Source organism: Scyliorhinus torazame, chromosome 4 (genome assembly GCF_047496885.1).
Source record: "Scyliorhinus torazame isolate Kashiwa2021f chromosome 4, sScyTor2.1, whole genome shotgun sequence".
NCBI lineage: Eukaryota > Metazoa > Chordata > Chondrichthyes > Carcharhiniformes > Scyliorhinidae > Scyliorhinus > Scyliorhinus torazame.
In genome coordinates this window covers 336512236-336532743 of record NC_092710.1, presented here as the reverse complement: position 1 = coordinate 336532743, position 20508 = coordinate 336512236, and the positions used below count along the sequence as shown (strand labels likewise).

Genomic DNA, 20508 nt, shown 5'->3' with positions numbered 1-20508 from the left:
GCGGTCCCAGTGACTAACATGTCATCTAAATAAACCGCAACACGCAGCAATCTACGCAGGATGTTCTCCATGACGCACTGGAGGACTGCGCACGCAAGCACGGGACGTTCTCCTGCATCAGAACATGAATAGAGGCCACACGGGGCGATGTCAAACAGTTCAGCTGCACCTCAGCCTCATCCTCGGCCTCTTCTGGGTCATCTATGTGCAAGGCCCACCCCCCCAGGGCCGACGCTTACCTCTACCGGGGCGCCTGGATCTTTAACACTCCTACTGCCCTCGGGTACACCTGGACCAGCGCCCATATGTCGCACAAAGGCCGGAATCGCCTTCAGCCAAGTCCAGTGACATTGCAAGTCTCGGCCGCTGGCTCTTCACCCAGAGGCCCAGGCAGCAGCGGCATTCGGTCCAGGGTGTGGGGGCGACATGAGGGGCAATTCCCCAGAACGTTTAGTTCCACCCTTATAACTCCGCCGAGTTCTTTGAACGATTACCGATGGGGACATATCAGATTAAAGTGTTGCCACCTGTTGGTCAAACGATGGCATATCCAGCGCCACCAAGTAACATCAGCCTGAACATGTGCTCTCCGGTGGCCATCAACACTATGATCGCCTGCCGCTCATTTCCATCATATTTTTGGCCCAGAGGAAATAATGCATTCATTCAGTGTATTGGCTCCAGTCTTCAACACCAGTAATGCCATTGAATGTCAAGGGGTGGTGGTTAGATCCTCTCTTGTAGGAGATGGTCATTGCCTGGCACTTGTGTAGCACGAATGTAACTTGCCACTTGTCAGCCCAAGCCTGGATACTGTCCAGGTCTTACTGCATTTGAACATGGACTGCTTCAGTATTTGAGGAGTCACGAATGGTGCTGAACATTGTGCAGTCATCCGCAAACATCCCCACTTCTGACCTTATGATGGAAGGGAGGTCATTGATGAAGCAGTTGAAGATGGTTGGGCCGAGGACACCACCCTGAGGAACTCCTGCAGAGATGTCCTGGAGCTGAGATGATTGACCTCCGACCACCACAACCATCTTCCTTTGTGCCAGGTATGACTCCAACCAGCGGAGAGTTTTCCCCGATTCCCATTGACTCCAGTTTAGCTAGGACTCCTTGGTGCCATACTCGGTCAAATGCTGCCTTGATGTCCAGGGCAGTCACTATCACCTCACCTCTGGCATTCAGCACTTTTGTCTATGTTTTAACTTTAACATAATCCATCAAAACGTAACCATCTGGGTGGAGGAAGTGCCTTAGAGTAGGTGACATTTATCCCATAGGAATGGTCAGGAGCCCACTGGAACTGTGGGATAAATGTAACAAATGGCAGTGGGGGTTAACCTTCCAGCTCTTGGTCTATAACCCTTCAACATGGTGGCCAGAACTGTCCACGGTACTCTAGCTATGGTTTAACTAGTGTTTTATATCGCTCTAGTATAACCTCCCTGCTCCTATGTCTTATTCAGCAAAGGAAAGCCAGCCTCTTTGATCATCCCATCCACCTATCCGTCCACCTTCAGTGACCTGTGGACATGGACTCCAAGGTTCCTCTGTTCATCTGCATTTCTCACCTTTACCCTGTTTGCCCTCCTCATATTCTCCAGATTGAACTCCATTTGCCACTGTTCCACCCGCCTGACCAGTTCATTGGTCAGTCCATAGCTTCTCTCCTCACTACGAACCAAATGGCCAATGTTTTGCATCATCTGCAAACTTCTTAAACATATGTCCTATATTTATGTCTGGAGTCAGGGACCAATCCTAGTGCTGAGCCCTGCGGAACCTGACTGGAAACCACCTTCTAGTTCCCAAAACATCCACAAATATCACTTCCTGCCTCTGAACCAGTTTTGGATCCGCCTTGCCATCTTCCCCCCTATCCCTTCGGCTTTTAATTTTCTGACCAGTCTGCCATGTGGAACATTGTCAAAAGTCTTGCTACAAACCACAGAGACTACATCAAACCAGCCCCTGTCACCAGGAGGCTGTGGCATAGTCACTGAAAATGAAAATGAAATGAAAATCGCTAATTGTCACAAGTCGGCTTCAAATGAAGGTACTGTGAAAAGCCCCTAGTCGCCACATTCCGGCGCCTGTTCGGGGAGGCCGGTACGGGAATTGAACCCGCGCTGCTGGCTTTGTTCTGCTTTACAAGACAGCTGTTTAGCCCACTGTGCTAAACCAGCCCCTATAAGAAACAACATCAAAGAGCTCGTCCAGGATGAGCCCTTTGATGTTGTTTCTTATGGACGAGTAACGCAGAGACCCAGGAGTTAGGATACCGGACCAGACCCCAACATTTGTTAGGATGCCGGATGAGAACATCAAACAATTTCTTTTAGTTTGTAAAACTGGGAAAAATGGATACTTCACCCCAGGAGTGTGACTCTGACCAATAGGCTTTTAAACACAAACTTAACCACATTAACATCAAAGAAATAGCTTTACAATTATGTTATCACAAATTTAAGAGGTTAATCTTCCTATCTATACCTGCTACTAACTCAAATTTTGCAACCCAATACAGTTCAAATGCCACTCATAAATAAAGTTGGCAGGACAGGTTTACTTGCTTAGCTCTGTAGGGACCTTTGGAGAGAGTTCCATTCAAGAGCAGATTCGGTACACTTCTGTCTTATCAGGCTCAAATCCTATAATCAAACTGCAAAACTACTGACAAACCTGGCTCCTCTTATTAATTACACCATCTGTATCCCACTAAGTACCATGACCTGCTCAGCTGGGACTAAACAGCACTCCCTCATAAATGAGCTATACTCCAGGGAGTCACCAGCAATCAAAACAGAATTCCATTAGCCCTTTATTTGTAGCCAAGTAAGTGGTTAAAATATTTTATGACTCCTTAATTACAGCTTTAGCAGACACACAGTGTAGGTACCTTAACCTAGGTTCTTTAATAATATTACTGCAGAAAATATATACCTTAACCAAGACTTCTTAAATCATTACTGCAACAAATATAAAATGTAACATATAACAATTTCTACATTCATCACCCAGGTTAGTCCTCTGGGGACCTGGGCTCGAATCCCGCAACGGCAGATGGTGAAAGTTGAATTCACTAAAAATCTGAAACCATTGTCGCAAAAACCCATCTGGTTCACTCATGTCCTTTAGGGAAGGAAATCTGTCGTCCTTACCCGGTCTGGCCTACAAGTGACTCCAGACCCACAGCAATGTGGTGAACTCTGAAATGGCCCACCAAGCCACTCGGTTCAATAAATGTTGGCCTAGCCAGGGTTGCCCACATCTCCTGAATGAATTTGTTAAAAGCCCCCTTGTTACCTCCTCAAATAATTTAATCAAGTCAGTCAGACACAGACAAATCCACGATTACTGTCAATTTCTACTGCCTCACATTTCTTCAAATAATTTAAAATAATTAGCCGGACTTTTCCCGTAATCCTTTTTAAATAGCAGCACAACACAGTCATCCCCCAGGACATCAGGACTGTAGCTATAGAGGACTGGAAAATCACAATCGACCTCTACTTTGCTTAACAGCCTGGGATGCATTCCAGCTGGGTCAATTCAGGAATGCTACACACCTTCGTATTGCCTCCCTCACAATGTTTATCCTATTTAATATTTCACACTCTTCCTCCTTAACTACAATGTCAGTATCGCCTCCTCGTCTGTGTCACAAATTCATTCAGAAGCAGGCCCACAGCTTCTGCCTCCAAACACAACCTCCCTTTCTGCTCTCCAATCAGTCTTCCTCCTTCGGACGGGCTGTCAGCGGACACAGGCGGGCTGTCAGCGGGCACAGGCGGGCTGTCAGCGGGCACAGGCGGGCTGTCAGCGGACACAGGCGGGCTGTCAGTGGACACAGGCGGGCTGTCAGCGGACACAGGCGGGCTGTCAGCGGACACAGGCGGGCTGTCAGTGGACACAGGCGGGCTGTCAGTGGACACAGGCGGGCTGTCAGAGGACACAGGCGGGCTGTCAGTGGACACAGGCGGGCTGTCAGTGGACACAGGCGGGCTGTCAGTAGACACAGGCGGGCTGTCAGTGGACACAGGCGGGCTGTCAGCGGACACAGGCGGGCTGTCAGCGGACACAGGCGGGCTGTCAGTAGACACAGGCGGGCTGTCAGTGGACACAGGCGGGCTGTCAGCGGACACAGGCGGGCTGTCAGCGGACACAGGCGGGCTGTCAGTGGACACAGGCGGGCTGTCAGTGGACACAGGCGGGCTGTCAGCGGACCTTGGGTAGGGTGCTCTTTCCAAGAGCCGGTGCAGACTCGATGGGCCGAATGGCCTCCTTCTGCACTGTAAATTCTATGATAATCTATGATGACACCAACCTCCACAAATATCTCCAGACCGCAAAAATCCTTAACGTACAACAGGGAAAAATGCGTGTTTAGCACCGACCGCCTAGCCATCCTCGGCTACGTAGTGCGAAATGGAGTTATAGGCCCCGACCCTGAACGCATGCGCCCCCTCATGGAGTTCTCCTTCCCTCACTGTTCCAAGGCCCTGAAACGCTGCCTGGGCTTTTTCTCTTATTATGCCCAGTGGGTCCCCCACTACGCGGACAAGGCCCGTCCGCTATTTCAGTCCACTGTCTTTCCCCTGTCGACAGAGGCCCGCAAGGCCTTCAGCCGCATCAAAGCGGATATCACAAAGGCCACGATGCACGCGATCGACGAATCCCCCCCCTTCCAAGTCGAGAGTGACGCGTCAGACGTAGCTCTGACGGCCACCCTCAACCAAGCAGCCAGACCCGTGGCCTTTTTCTCCCGGACCCTCCACGCTTCAGAAATCCGCCACTCCTCAGTGGAAAAGGAGGCCCAGGCCATAGTGGAAGCTGTGCGACATTGGAGGCATTACCTGGCCGGCAGGAGATTCACTCTCCTCACTGATCAACGGTCAGTTGCCTTTATGTTCGATTATGCACAGCGGGGCAAGATCAAGAATGACAAAATCTTGCGGTGGAGGATCGAACACACCACCTAGAACTATGAGATCTTGTATCGTCCCGGGAAGCTGAACAAGCCTCCTGACGCCCTGTCCCACGGCACATGTGCCAACGCACAAGTTGACCGCCTCCGAACCCTCCATGAGGACCTCTGCCACCCGGGGGTCACTCGATTTTATCACTTTGTGAAGACCCGCAACCGGCCCTACTCCGTCGAGGAGGTCAGGACAGTCACCAGGGACTGCCAAATCTGCGCAGAGAAAGCGCACCTGATAAAGGCTTCCCGTCCCTTTGAGCTCCTCAGTCTGGACTTCAAAGGCCCCCTCCCCTCAAAGAACAAAGAACAAAGAAATGTACAGCACAGGAACAGGCCCTTCGGCCCTCCAAGCCCGTGCCGACTATCCACTCTGTCTATGCCCCTCATAATTTTGTAGACCTCTATCAGGTCTCCCCTCAACCTCCTTCGTTCCAGTGAGAACAAACCGAGTTTATTCAACCGCTCCTCATAGCTAATGCCCTCCATACCAGGCAGCATTCTGGTAAATCTCTTCTGCACCCTCTCTAAAGCCTCCACATCCTTCTGGTAGTGTGGCGACCAGAATTGAACACTATACTCCAAGTGTGGCCTAACTAAGGTTCTATACAGCTGCAACATGACTTGCCAATTCTTATACTCAATGCCCCGGCCAACGAAGGCAAGCATGCCGTATGCCTTCTTGACTACCTTCTCCACCTGTGTTGCCCCTTTCAATGACCTGTGGACCTGTACTCCTAGATCTCTTTGACTTTCAATACTCTTGAGGGTTCTACCATTCACTGTATATTCCCTACCTGCATTAGACCTTCCAAAATGCATTACCTCACATTTGTTCGGATTAAACTCCATCTGCCATCTCTCCGCCCAAGTCTCCAAACAATCTAAATCCTGCTGTATCCTCTGACAGTCCTCATCGCTATCCGCAATTCCACCAACCTTTGTGTCGTCTGCAAACTTACTAATCAGACCAGTTACATTTTCCTCCAAATCATTTATATATACTACAAAGAGCAAAGGTCCCAGCACTGATCCCTGTGGAACACCACTGGTCACAGCCCTCCAATTAGAAAAGCATCCTTCCATTGCTACTCTCTGCCTTCTATGACATAGCCAGTTCTGTATCCACCTTGCCAGCTCACCCCTGATCCCGTGTGACTTCACCTTTTGTACTAATCTACCATGAGGGACCTTGTCAAAGGCCTTACTGAAGTCCATATAGACAACATCCACTGCCCTACCTGCATCAATCAACTTAGTGACCTCCTCGAAAAACTCTATCAAGTTAGTGAGACACGACCTCCCCTTCACAAAACCATGCTGCCTCTCACTAATACGTCCATTTGCATCCAAATGGGAGTAGATCCTGTCTCGAAGAATTCTCTCCAGTTCTCTCCCTCCACCGACTGCAAAACGTATTTCCTGAACGTGGTTGACGAGTACTCCCGTTTCCCATTCGCCGGGACACATGGGCCATCCCCTGTCCCGACATGACCGCGGCCACGGTCATTAAAGCCCTCTGCACCATCTTTACACTGTTCGGTTTCCCCGCCTACATACATAGCGATAGGGGGTCCTCCTTCATGAAAATGAGAATCGCTTATTGTCACGAGTAGGCTTCAATGAAGTTACTGTGAAAAGCCCCTAGTCGCCACATTCCGGCGCCTGTTCGGGGAGGCTGGTATGGGAATTGAACCGTGCTGCTGGCCTGCCTTGGTCTGCTTTAAAAGCCAGCGATTTAGCCCAGTGTGCTAAACCAGCCCCTACGCGACTAACTGCGTCAATTCCTGCTCAGCAAGGGCATCGCCTCGAGCAGGACGATCAGTTACAACCCCTGGGGTAACGGACAGGTGGAGAGGGAGAACGGTACGGTCTGGAAGACCGTCCTACTGGCCCTGCGGTCCAGAGGTCTCCCAGTTTCCCGCTGGCAGGAAGTCCTCCCGGACGCCCTCCACTTCATCCGGTCACTGCTTTGTACCACGACAAATCAAACACCTCACGAACGCCTCCTTGTCTTCCCTAGGAAGTCCTCCTCCGGAACGTCACTCCCAACCTGGCTGGCAGCCCCGGGACCCATCCTGCTCCGAAAACATGTGCGGGCGCACAAATCAGACCCGTTGGCCGAGAAGGTTCATATCCTCCACGCAAACCTTCAATACGCCTACGGGGCGTACCCCGACGGCCGACAGGACACGGTCTCCCTGTGGGACCTGGCACCTGCCGGAGCTCCACACACACCCCCAACGCCAATCGCCCCCTCCCTCCCACCGGTGCACCCCACAGCCGCCCCCTTCCCGGATGGATCGGTCCTTCCCCCGGTCCCGCCTAGGGGTAATGAAGCAGGAAGAGACATTGCTATGCTCCCAGAGACGACGGTGCCCGAGCCAGCGCCTGCATCACCACCGGGGCTGAGACGATCAGTGAGGCCGACCAGGGCACCCATTCGACTCATCGAATCTTTATAACAAAGCAAGAAATGCCTCTGTAAATAATTTAGTTGCCCAGTAAAAGCGGCATTGTAAATAGTACTGGTAGATTGATATCGGAGCATAGCCGCTGTGTTAGTGGCATCCCAGGTACCGACTCTGTAAACCCCTACCACCATACGGCCCACTACCCCCGCCGGGTTCTTTTTTAACAAGGGGTGAATGTGGTGGTATGCATTAGGGGTATTACGGTACCCTGTGATGCCGAGAGGCTATTGGTGGATAGACGCCGGGCCCCAATTGGATCAGCCGCCTACTGGCGCTCCACCCAGTAAGGCGGCGTATAAGAGCCCGGGTTGTCCCAGCAGCCGCATTCTGTAACTGTGCTGCTGGGGAACAAGTCTGTGTAATAAAGCCATCGATTGACTCCATCTCATCTCGTGAGTGATTGATTGTGCTACACACTCCCACACACACTCTCTCCCCTGCACACACTCTCCCACACACACACTCCCTCACACACACACTCTCTCCCCTGCACACACTCTCCCACACACACACTCCCTCACACACACACTCTCTCCCCTGCACACACTCTCCCACACACACACACTCTCCCACACACACACACACACTCTCCCACACACACACACACTCTCCCACACACACACACACACTCTCCCACACACATACACACACTCTCCCACACACACTCTCCCACACACACACTCCCTCACACACACACTCTCTCCCCTGCACACACTCTCCCACACACACACTCCCTCACACACACACTCTCTCCCCTGCACACACTCTCCCACACACACACACACTCCCACACACACACTCCCACACACACACACTCTCCCACACACACACACACTCTCCCACACACACACACACTCTCCCACACACACACACACACTCTCCCACACACATACACACACTCTCCCACACACACTCTCCCACACACACACACTCTCCCACACACACACGCTCCCACACACACACTCTCCCTCCCACACACACACTCTACCACACACACACTCTCCCACACACACGCACTCTCCCACACACACACACTCTCCCACACACACACACTCTCCCACACACACACGCTCACACACACACACTCTCCCTCCCACACACACACTCTACCACACACACACTCTCCCACACACACGCACTCTCCCACACACACACACTCTCCCACACACACACACTCTCCCACACACACACGCTCACACACACACACTCTCCCTCCCACACACACTCTCCCACACACACGCACTCTCCCACACACACGCACTCTCCCACACACACACACTCTCCCACACACACACACTCTCCCACACACACATTCTCTTTCCCACACACACTCTCCCACACACACACACACTCTCCCACACACACACACACACACACACACACACTCTCCCACACACACTCTCCCACAAACACTCTCTCTCACACACACTCTCTCCCACACACACACACTCTCCCACACACACATTTTCTTTCCCACACACGCTCTCCCACACTCACACACACACACTCTCTCTCACACACACACGCTCTCTTCCACATACACACTCTCTCTTACATACACACACTCTCCCACACACACACTCTTCCACACACACACTCTCCCTCACACACTCTCTCAGATACACACACTCTCTCTCACACACACACGCTCTCTTCCACATACACACTCTCTCTTACATACACACACTCTCCCACACACACACTCTTCCACACACAGACTCTCCCTCACACACTCTCTCAGATACACACACTCTCTCACACACACACACTCTCTCACACACACACACTCTTCCACACACACACTCTCCCTCACACACTCTCTCAGATACACACACTCTCTCACACACACACACTCTCTCACACACACACTCTCTCACACACATACTGCCCCACATACACATTCCCTCTCTCCCACACACATTAATTCTCTCTCCCTGTGGTTCAGCACTGGTGTATTATATTGTATATATGGGTATTACGGTAAGGCCCCTGTACTACAGGTACGGGGGTAGATCCCTGCCTGCTGGCTCCGCCCAGTAGGCGGAGTATAAATATGTGTGCTCTCCAAACAGCAGCCATTTCGTAAGATGCTGTAGGAGGCCACACATCTCTGCGTAATAAAGCCTCGATTACTCTCTACTCTCAGCTCGTCGTAATTGATAGTGCATCAATTTATTACTCAGAGATTTTTCAGAGATGGACGTCCGCATCAAGCCGGATCGCCTGCAGCTGCACCCTCAAGCAGACAACGCCAAAAAGGACTTCCAACATTGGCTCGCTTGCTTTGAAGCATACATCGGGTCTGCGCCAGACCCAATCTCAGAAGCACAGACGCTCCAGATTCTGTACACGCGGCTGAACTCCAACGTTTTTCCCCTCGTCCAGGATGCGCCGACATACGCAGAGGCCATGACACTACTGAAGGAGAATTACGCTCAGCAGACCAAGATCTACGCCAGGCACCTCCTATCCACGTGGCACCAACTTCCCGGTGAGTCTGTAGATGATTTCTGGTGTGCCCTGTGATGCACTAAGCGTCAAGAACCACAAAGACATGTGAGACTTTAACCAAGGCTTTAATACACTACATAGGAAGCTTACCCGACACAGACGACCCCAGACAAAGTGGGTCCGGTCTCAGAAGCTGGGTCTTATACCTAACTCCCGGGGGAGTGGCCAAGGTGGAGCTCTCCGTGGCCAGGTCAGGTTACATACAGGTGACCGAACCTCTACAGAGCTACAGTACAATACACAGTACAATACACAGGATTACAGGGCCACGTTACACACAACTATTATATAACTATGTACAATGCTAGGGAAGTACAGTGGTGTATCACCACATTCACCCCTTGTTTAGAAGGAAGTCCGGGGTGAAAATATGGAGTAGCAAACACAGTGAACAACCAGGGAGTAACGAACAGAGTCCATCAGGAGGTTCCGTGTTGTCAGAGGTCGAGACGAACGATGGGTTTGGTCATCTCTTTGAACGTCGGAGCTGCGGCGCTGAGGTAGTGTCCGGCGCTATCCGTGCGGTCGGTGGTGCTGGGTCGCGAGGCGGCATGACGTCCCCCACCGCTTCGGCTGGCTCGAGGCGAAACTGCGGGATGACAGCGGCTGGCACGGAGTAGTAACAGGCCGAGGGATCAACGGGAGCAGAGAGGGAGCGGGGTGGAGGTTGCGGGACGGGGGCGGCAGGGGCCCCAGAGGGGGCCAGGTCCTTTATAGAGACGGTCTCCTCACGCCCTTCGGGGTACGCTATGTACGCGTACTGTGGGTTGGCGTGGAGGAGATGGACTCTCTCCACCAGGGGCTCCGCCTTAGAGGTCCGCACGTGCTTGCGGAGCAGGACGTCTCCCGGGGACAGGAGCCAGGACGGAAGCGATGTCACGGATGCCGATCTCCTGGAGAAGAGAAACATCCGCTCATGAGGGGTAGCATTCGTTGCAGTACACAAAAGGGACCGGATGGAGTGGAGTGCGGCAGGGAGGGCCTCCTGCCAACGGGAGACTGGTAGGCCTTTGGACTTGAGGGCTAGCAGCACGGCCTTCCAAACAGTCGCGTTCTCCCTCTCCACCTGTCCGTTCCCCCGGGGGTTGTAGCTGGTCGTCCTGCTCGAGGCAACGCCCCTGGCGAGCAGGTACCGACGCAGCTCCTCACTCATGAAGGAGGAGCCCCGGTCACTGTGAATGTAATTGGGATAACCGAACAGCATGAAGAGGTCATGCAATGCTTTGATGACGGTGGCGGAGGTCGTGTCGGGACAGGGAATGGCGAAGGGGAACCGCGAGTACCCGTCGATGACATTGAGGAAGTACGTGTTGTGGTTGTGGGTGGGGAGGGGCCCTTTGAAGTCAATGCTGAGACGTTCAAAGGGGCGGGTGGCCTTGATTAGGTGCGCCTTGTCTGGCTTGTAGAATTGCGGCTTGCACTCCGCACAGACTTGGCAGTCCCTAGTCATGGCCTTGACCTCCTCGACTGAGAAGGGCAGGTTGTGGCCCTTGGTGTAGTGGTAGAACCGCCTGACGCCCGGGTGACAGAGGTCATTATGTAGTGCCCGCAGTCGGTCATCCTGTGCGTTGGCACAAGTACTACGGGGCAGGGCATCAGGAGGATCATTGAGCTTACCTGGCCGGTATAAGATACTATAATTGTAGGTGGAGAGTTCGATCCTCCACCGTAATATCTTATCATTTTTGATTTTACCTCGTTGTTTGTTGTCGAACATGAACGCAACTGATCGTTGGTCAGTAACGAGGGTAAATGGTTTTCCGGCCAGGAAGTGCCTCCAGTGCCGGACGGCTTCCACTATGGCCTGTGCCTCCTTCTCAACAGAGGAGTGGCGGATCTCGGGGCCTTGGAGTGTGCGGGAAAAGAAGGCGATGGGCCTGCCCGCCTGGTTGAAGGTGGCACCCAGGGCAAAGTCGGAGGCATCGCTCTCGACTTGGAATGGTGCAGACTCGTCTACCGCATGCATGGCGGCTTTGGCAATAGCGGTTTTTAGGAGGTGGAAGGCCTGGCAGGCCTCGGGCGGGAGGGGGAATGAGGGGGAACGGAGGAGGGGTCGGGCCTTGTCAGCGTACTCGGGCACCCACTGGGCATAGTAGGCAAAGAACCCGAGGCATCGCCTCAGTTCTTTGGGGCAGGTGGGAATGGGGAGTTCGAGAAGGGGGCGCAGACGGTCGGGATCGGGGCCGAGGACACCGTTCTCCACCACGTAGCCGAGTATGGCGAGGCGGGTGGTGCCGAAAACACATTTTGCCTCGTTGTGTGTGAGATTGAGGCGTTTGGCAGTTTGGAGGAATTTAGTGAGGTTGATGTCATGGTCCTGCTGGTTGTGGCCGCAGATGGTGACGTTGTCCAGATACGGGAAGGTAGCCCGCAGTCTTTTCTGGTCCACCATTCGGTCCATCTCCCGTTGGAAGGCCGCGACTCCATTGGTGACGCCAAAGGGTACCCTAAGAAAGTGGTAGAGGCGGCCGTCCGCCTCGAAGGCCGTGAAGTTACGGTCCTCCGGGCGGATAGGGAGCTGGTGGTCGGCGGATTTCAAGTCTATGGTGGAGAACACCCGGTACTGTGCAATCCGGTTGACCATGTCAGATATGCGGGGGAGGGGATACGCATCAAGCAGCGTGTACCGGTTGATGGTCTGACTGTAGTCAATGACCATGCGGTGTTTCTCGCCAGACTTGACTACCACCACTTGGGCTCGCCAGGGGCTGGTGCTGGGAGCAATGATCTTTTCCGAGAGAAGGCGCTTAATCTCCGCTCGAATGAATTGGCGGTCCCCGAAACTGTAACGCTGACTTTTAGTAGCCACGGGCTTGCAGTCGGGGGTGAGATTAGCAAACAGTGAAGGGGGGGGTATCCTGAGCGTGGAGAGACTACAGGTGGGACCCGGGGGGGGATCAGGGAAGAACTGGAGGTTGGAGACCGTGAGGAGGGGGGAGGGGGCCGTTAAAATGCAAGGTGAGGCTGCGCAGGTGGCATTGGAAGTCCAGGCCGAGGATCGCGGCGGCGCAGAGGTGAGGGAGGACCATGAATTTGAAATCCTGGAACACCGCGCCGTTCACTGAGAGGGTGACGACGCAGTAGCCCGAAACCTCGGCCGACTGGGAGTTGGAGGCCATGGAAATATGCCTGCGCGTGGGTAGTACCTTGAGGGAGCAGCGGCGCACGGTGTCCGGGTGGAGGAAGCTCTCCGTGCTGCCGCTGTCGAAGAGGCAGGTAACAGTGTAACAATTTACCTGAACCTCCATGGTGGATCTGGCGAGCTGATGCGGTCGGTCCTGGTCGAGGACGATGGATGCGATGGTGGAGCTGTTGGAGAAGGGTGCCGGATCCGGGGAGCGGCCTGCGGAAGAAGGGGGCGGCGCCCAGGCGTCGTCGGCTGCTGTTGGAGGCCAGGTTGCTGTCGTTGGCTGCATCTCAGTTGTTTGCAGCATTTCGGTCGAGTGCGCAGGTCCGAAAGTGACGATCGGCGGTGGGGCGGGCCCGGAAGCGACGATCGGCGGCGGACCGGAAGTGAAGGAAGCCGGGCCGGGGATAATCAAAGATGGCGGCGCCCATGCGTCGCACGTGTCGAATAGCGAGCCGGGAATGGAGGATGGCGGCACCCAGGAGTTGCAGGCCACGGCGTTGGACCCCGAGGCAGCGGTGGAGCGGCAGACATTTGCAAAATGGCCTTTCTTGCCACAGGCTGAACAGGTAGCATCTCTAGCAGGGCAGCGTTTCCTGGGGTGCTTTGCCTGGCCACAAAAGTAACACTGGGGCCCAGGCATTATTTTTACTGCTGGTGTGGCTGGGTAGGCCGTGACTTGCAGGGGTTGTTGCTGAGTAGCGGCCACGTAGGGAAAGTGGGCAGGCGCATAGGAAGTTTGGGCAGGCGTGTAGGACGCATTATTGTCATAGGCTGCCTGTTGGGCCGCTGCCATAGTGACTGCCGTGTCCAGAGTCAGGGTAGTTTGTGCCAGTAGGAGTTGGCGAATTTGGACGGAAGCGGTGCCGGCTACAAAGGCATCGAGCGCCAGGGCCTCAGTGTTCTGCTCAGCGGAGACTGCTGGCGCGTTGCAGGTGAGCGCGAGGGCACGGAGGTCCCGAACGAACACGGAGAGGGGTTCACCCGGCTGCTGGTGCCGGGAGGCGAGGCGGTGGCGGGCGTAAATAGAATTAACAGTTCGTGCATACCGGCTTTTGAGCTTCACGATGGCATCGGCGTAGGTCGTTGTTCCCGTGATGAGGTCGAAAAGCCCGTAGTCGAGCCGTGAGCACAGGAGGTTGAGTCGGTCAGCGTCAGTTTTGGCGAAGGCGGAGGATGCTTCCAGGTAGGCCTTGAAACACCGGAGCCAGCAGTTGAAAAGGTGATTCGCGCGTGGAGCATGGGGGACGAGCGAGAGCTTGTCGGGTTTCAGAGCAGCCTCCATTATAACTGTAGTGTATTAAATTGATGCACTAAGCATCAAGAACCACAAAGACATGTAAGACTTTAACCAAGGCTTTAATACACTACATAGGAAGCTTACCCGACACAGACGACCCCAGACAAAGTGGGTTCGGTCTCAGAAGTTGGGTCTTATACCTAACTCCCGGGGGAGTGGCCAAGGCGGAGCTCTCCGTGGCCAGGTCAGGTTACATACAGGTGACCGAACCTCTACAGAGCTACAGTACAATACACAGTACAATACACAGGATTACAGGGCCACGTTACACACAACTATTATATAACTATGTACAGTGCTAGGGAAATACAGTGGTGTATCACCACACCCTGCTCGCCCTGGTGAGAGACATTCGAACCTGCTAATGAGAGACGCATTCGTTACAGGCATAGGGTCTGACTACATCCACCAGCGCCTTTTAGAAGGGGCCACGCTCTCTCGCTCACGGTCGCCTCACGCAACGTACAGGCTTATGCCCCCGACCGCACAGCCCACCCCCCCGTGCATCATGGACCCCACCAGCGGCCACCCCATTGTGAACCCCATCAGCGACCGCCCTCAGCCAACCCCACGCCTGCGCGGCAGCCAACCAGCCCCGGGGGACCCAAGTGCTACTTCTGCGGACGGACAAAACACCCCCGGCAGTGCTGCCCGGCACGGAGCGCGCTCTGCAAGGCCTGTGGCAAGAAGGGACATTTCGCTACAGGTGCCAGGTCCGCTCAATCACCGCTATTGTCCTGGCACCCCCCATGTGCGGCCAGTGGGCATCGCCATCGTCCTCTCCTCAGACCACGTGCAGCCCGTGGGCGCCGCCATCTTGCTCCACTCATAACACGTGCGGCCCATGGGCGCCGCCATCTTCCCCGCCTCAGGACCCCTGCCCGTCGGGCACCTCATCGGGCCGCTCATCGCCTGCAACCACCGGCGACCAGCCGCGTCTCGCCTCGGTCACGATCGACCAGTCTCGACCGCACAACCTCGCGACCGCGTCGACAAAGGTGAAGGTCGACGGGCATGAGATATCCTGCCCTCTGGACTCCGGGAGCACTGAGAGCTTCATCCACCCTGATACGGTGAGGCGCTGCTCCCTCGCGGTACACCCCGCTAACCAAAGAATCTCCCTGGCCTTCGGATCCCACTCCGTGGCGATCCGGGGGTACTGCATTGCCACCCTCACTGTCCAGGGCTTCAGTGGCTTCCGGCTCTCCGTCCTCCCCGACCTCTGCGCTGCCTTGCTACTCGACCTCGACTTCCAGTGCAACCTCCAGAGCCTAACCCCAAAATTTGGCAGGCCCCTACTACCCATTACTGGTCGACCCGCCTTCCATGTTTGCAAACCTCACCCCGGATTGCAAACAAAGAATAAAGAACAAATAAATGTACAGCACAGGAACAGGCCCTTCGGCCCTCCAAGCCCGTGCCGACCATGCTGCCCGACTAAACTACAATCTTCTACACTTCCGGGTCCGTATCCCTCTATTCCCATCCTATTCATGTATTTGTCAAGATGCCCCTTAAATGTCACTATCGTCCCTGCTTCCACCACCTCCTCCGGTAGCGAGTTCCAGGCACCCACTACCCGCTGTGTAAAAAACTTGCCTCATACATCTACTCTAAACCTTGCCCCTCTCACCTTAAACCTATGCCCCCTAGTAATTGACCCCTCTACCCCGGGGAAAAGCCTCTGACTATCCACTCTGTCTATGCCCCTCATAATTTTGTATACCTCTATCAGGTCACCCCTCAACCTCCGTCGTTCCAGTGAGAACAAACCGAGTTTATTCAACCGCTCCTCATAGCTAATGCCCTCCATACAAGGCGAATCCAATACCATGGTGCCATGGCAGATCGTAGATACATTGGATGACAGCAATACCCAAGACGAAGACGACCCCACACAGAGAGCACAGAACGACTCTACAGCGAGAACACTGCACGACTCCACAGAGAGAGCGGTGAAGGACTCCACAGAACAAGTGATGAAAGACTCCACAAAGAGAGCGACTCAAGCCTCCACAAAGAGAGCGACACAAGCCTCCACAAAGAGAGCGACGCAAGACGCCACAAAGAGAGCGACACAAGCCTCCACAAAGAGAGCGATGCAAGCCTCCACAAAGAGAGCGACGCAAGCCTCCACAGAGAGAGCGACGCAAGCCTCTACAAAGAGAGCAACGCAAGCCTCCACAGAGAGAGCGACGAAGGACTCCACAGAGAGAGCGACGCAAGCCTCCACAAAGAGAGCGACGCAAGCCTCACAAAGAGAGCGACGCAAGCCTCCACAGAGAGAGCGACGCAAGCCTCACAAAGAGAGCGACGCAAGCCTCCACAAAGAGAGCGACGCAAGCCTCCACAAAGAGAGCGAAGCAAGCCTCCACAAAGAGAGCGACGCAAGCCTCCACAAAGAGAGCGACTCAAGCCTCCACAAAGAGAGCGACACAAGCCTCCACAAAGAGAGCGACACAAGCCTCCACAAAGAGAGCGACGCGAGCCTCCACAAAGAGAGCGACGCAAGCCTCCACAAAGAGAGCGACGCAAGCCTCCACAAAGAGCAACGCAAGCCTCCACAAAGAGAGCGACGCAATCCTCCACAAAGTGAGCGACGCAAGCCTCCACAAAGAGAGCGACGCAAGCCTCTACAAAGAGAGCGACGCAAGCCTCCACAAAGAGAGCGACGCAAGCCTCCACAAAGAGAGCGACGCAAGCCTCCACAAAGAGAGCGACGCAAGCCTCCACAAGGAGAGCGACGCAAGCCTCCACAAAGAGAGCGACGCAAGCCTCCACAGACAGCTCGGTGACAGACTCAAAAATGGAAGCAAGCAAACACTCCATAGTGAACGCCATGCATGTACAAGACCATGAAGATTTATCAAGCTTATTTGAGCCACCAGAAGAAGACACTGAATGTGTATCCACTGTATGTGAGACAAGTGATGAAGAAATCACAATTCCAATACAGGATCACAGCGACACTGACATATCTCAGCTCGTCTGCACAGTAGCATTCAATAATCAGAGGACGGCCACCCATGAGTCCAGAGAGACCGCGTCAATAGGAATCTTGAAGATTTTTACTCCAGAAAAGGAGCACCACGACCCACAACAAAATGAAATTGTGAAGATTTTGGCCCGCAATCTGCCCTGCTCCATCGAGGAAGTCAGGGCTGTCACCAGGGACTGCCAGGTCTGCGCGGAGTGTAAACCGCACTTCTACCGGCCAGACCGTGCGCGCCTGGTGAAGGCCTCCCGCCCCTTTGAACGCCTCAGCATGGACTTCAAAGGGCCCCTCCCCTCCACCGACAGCAACACGTACTTTCTCAGTGTGGTCGATGAATATTCCCGATTCCCCTTCGCCATCCCATGCCCCGACATGACGTCTGCCACCATCATCAAAGCCCTCAGCACCATCTTCGCTCTGTTCGGTTTCCCCGCCTACATCCACAGCGACCGGGGATCCTCATTCATGAGCGATGAGTTGCGCCAGTACTTGCTCAACAGGGGCATTGCCTCGAGCAGGACGACCAGCTACAACCCCCGGGGAAACGGGCAGGTGGAGCGGGAGAATGGGATGGTCTGGAGGGCTGTCCAGCTGGCCCTACGGTCCAGAAATCTCCCGGCCTTCCGCTGGCAGGAGGTCCTCCCCGACGCCCTTCACTCCATTCGGTCGCGACTAACGAAGCCCCCCATGAACGTCTCTTTGCCTTCCCCAGGAAGTCAACCTCCGGGGTTTCGCTCCCAACATGACTGGCAGCTCCAGGGCCCGTTCTCCTCCTTAGACATGTGCGGCTACACAAGGCGGACCCGTTGGTTGAGAGGGTACAGCTACTCCACGCCAACCCACAGTACGCTTACGTAGCGTACCCCGACGGACCGCCTGAATTTGTAATATTCTCTGTGATTTTTAAAAGTAACTTCTCCACCACCCCCGCTGGACTCATTTTTAACAGGGGTGAATGTGGTAGTCACCACTGATGTATTATACTGTATATATATATATATGGGTATTACGGTAAGGCCCCTGTACTACAGGTACGGGGGTAGATCCCTGCCTGCTGGCTCCGCCCAGTAGGCGGAGTATAAATGTGTGTGCTCTCCGAGCTGCAGCCGTTTCGTCATCTGCTGTAGGAGGCAACACGTCTCTGCGTAATAAAGCCTCGATTACATTCTACTCTCGTCTCGTCGTAATTGATAGTGCATCACATATACAGACATCACACTCTCTCACACACAGACATCACACTCACACACACACAGACATCACACTCTCTCACACACAAACATCACACTCACACAGACATCACACTCTCACACACAAACATCACACTCACACACAGACATCACACTCTCTCACACACAAACATCACACTCACACACACACGCACACAGACATCACACTCTCTCCCTCACAGACACACTCACACACACAGCTCAGTCTCTCACACTCTCACACAGACACACACACACACACAACTCTGTCACGCACACACAGACACACACAACTCTGTCTCGCACACACACAGGCACACACAACTCTGTCTCGCACACACACAGACACATTCACACAGACACACACACAACTCTGTTTCACACTCACACAGACACAGATACACACTCTCTCTGTCTCACACACACACACTCTCTCTCTCTTTCTCTCACACACACACAACTTACTTGAGCATCCGGTAACTCTGGAACGAGGTATCTCTGCTTTCGCCCCCACACCACACGAGTCAGCTCAGGTTGGAAGAAATAAAGTAGAGCGGCCAGACAGCCCAGGCTGATCAGGAGCAGCCCCTCAGAGCTGCGAGAGAGTCTCCTCCTCATCAGCATCCCCTTTCACAGAACCAAAATGCAGAGAGAACAGCTAGAGACACAGCAACAGCAGTATACACAGGGAGCTGGGGATGCACAGAGGGAGCTGGAGATGCACACAAGGAGCTGGACATGCACACAACTCCTAGCAGAGCTGCCCAGTCCTGTGATCGCAGCCGGCTCCCAGCTTGTCTCCTCTCCTTCCTCTTTGCTGGAAATGACATGCCCCTGGTTAATATCCCCTCCCAGCTGAAGCAGGGCTGAGGCCAGCACCTCCCGCTTGATCAGCTGCCTCTCTCCCCCATCTCCCTGCCTGCTGACTGGCGGAGAGTGGCCGGCGGCTTGTTGGAAGGCAGCCAGCTGTGGATCAGATTCTCATACTGACTGAGAGAGAGACAGAGGCAGGGCTTCTCTGCTGATCAGCACCTCCTACAGCACACTGCCCGGATACACAGCCCCTGTGACAGGCAGGGTGCACACACAGCCTGCCATCAGGGCACCCGCCCCCCTCTATAATTCATGAGCTTCTCCCTTACCCCCCAACAATCTCTCACCATCTCCCTCCCCCCTCCACCCCACCTTCTCCCTCAATACCTTTTCTCTGCTTGTCTTTATCGTTCTCTTTTTTTTAAACCAGTGTGTCCTGGAACCAACTAGGGAACAGGCTAGTCTAGATTCTGTGCAATGTGAAGAGGTTCATTGGTCATCTTGCTGTGCGGTGTCCTTCAGTCATTGAGTCATAGAATTGACAGTGCAGAAGGAGGCCATTCGGCCCAGCGAGTCAGCACCGGCCCCTGGAAAGAGCCCCCTGCCTAAGCCCACCCTGTCTCCACCCTATCCGAGTAACCTTGCCTAACCTTTTGCACAGTAAGAAGTCTTTTTTTTAAAAAATACATTTATTCAAAATTTTCAACAATTTTCAACCAAACACTCCAGAAAGAAAGAAAGAAAAATAAAATGGTACACAGGAAACCGAACAAGGCTACATTAACCCCATTTAACCATTAAATACAAAAGTGGGGAGAATGCCCACTTTTAACAAAACATAAACCAACCCCCGCCCCCCCCCCCCCCCCCCCCCCGGGCTGCTGCTGACCTCCTCCTAACGCTCCGCGAGATAGTCTAGGAACGGTTGCCACCGCCCGAGGAACCCCTGCACAGACCCTCGCAAGGCAAACTTTATCCCCTCCAGCTTTATGAACCCTGCCATGTCATTTAAAAAAAAAATATCTGTATTCAACTTTTTAACAGATTCTCAACAAACCTCCCCCCCTACAGAAAAAGGAAACAAGAACATAAC

The 20508-nt window shown here is 53.9% G+C and overlaps 1 protein-coding gene across 1 annotated transcript in view; it reads right to left on the bottom strand.

The window, feature by feature from the left end:
• LOC140411162 (polypeptide N-acetylgalactosaminyltransferase 14-like) overlaps positions 1-19591 on the bottom strand; it is a 457946-nt gene extending 438355 nt beyond the window's left edge. Inside the window, exon 1 of the mRNA XM_072500240.1 lies at positions 19068-19591. Within this exon, the coding sequence (XP_072356341.1) occupies positions 19068-19226 (159 nt within the window). The 5' untranslated portion in view covers positions 19227-19591. The remainder of the gene's footprint in view (positions 1-19067) is intronic.
• Positions 19592-20508: the final 917 nt, after the last annotated feature.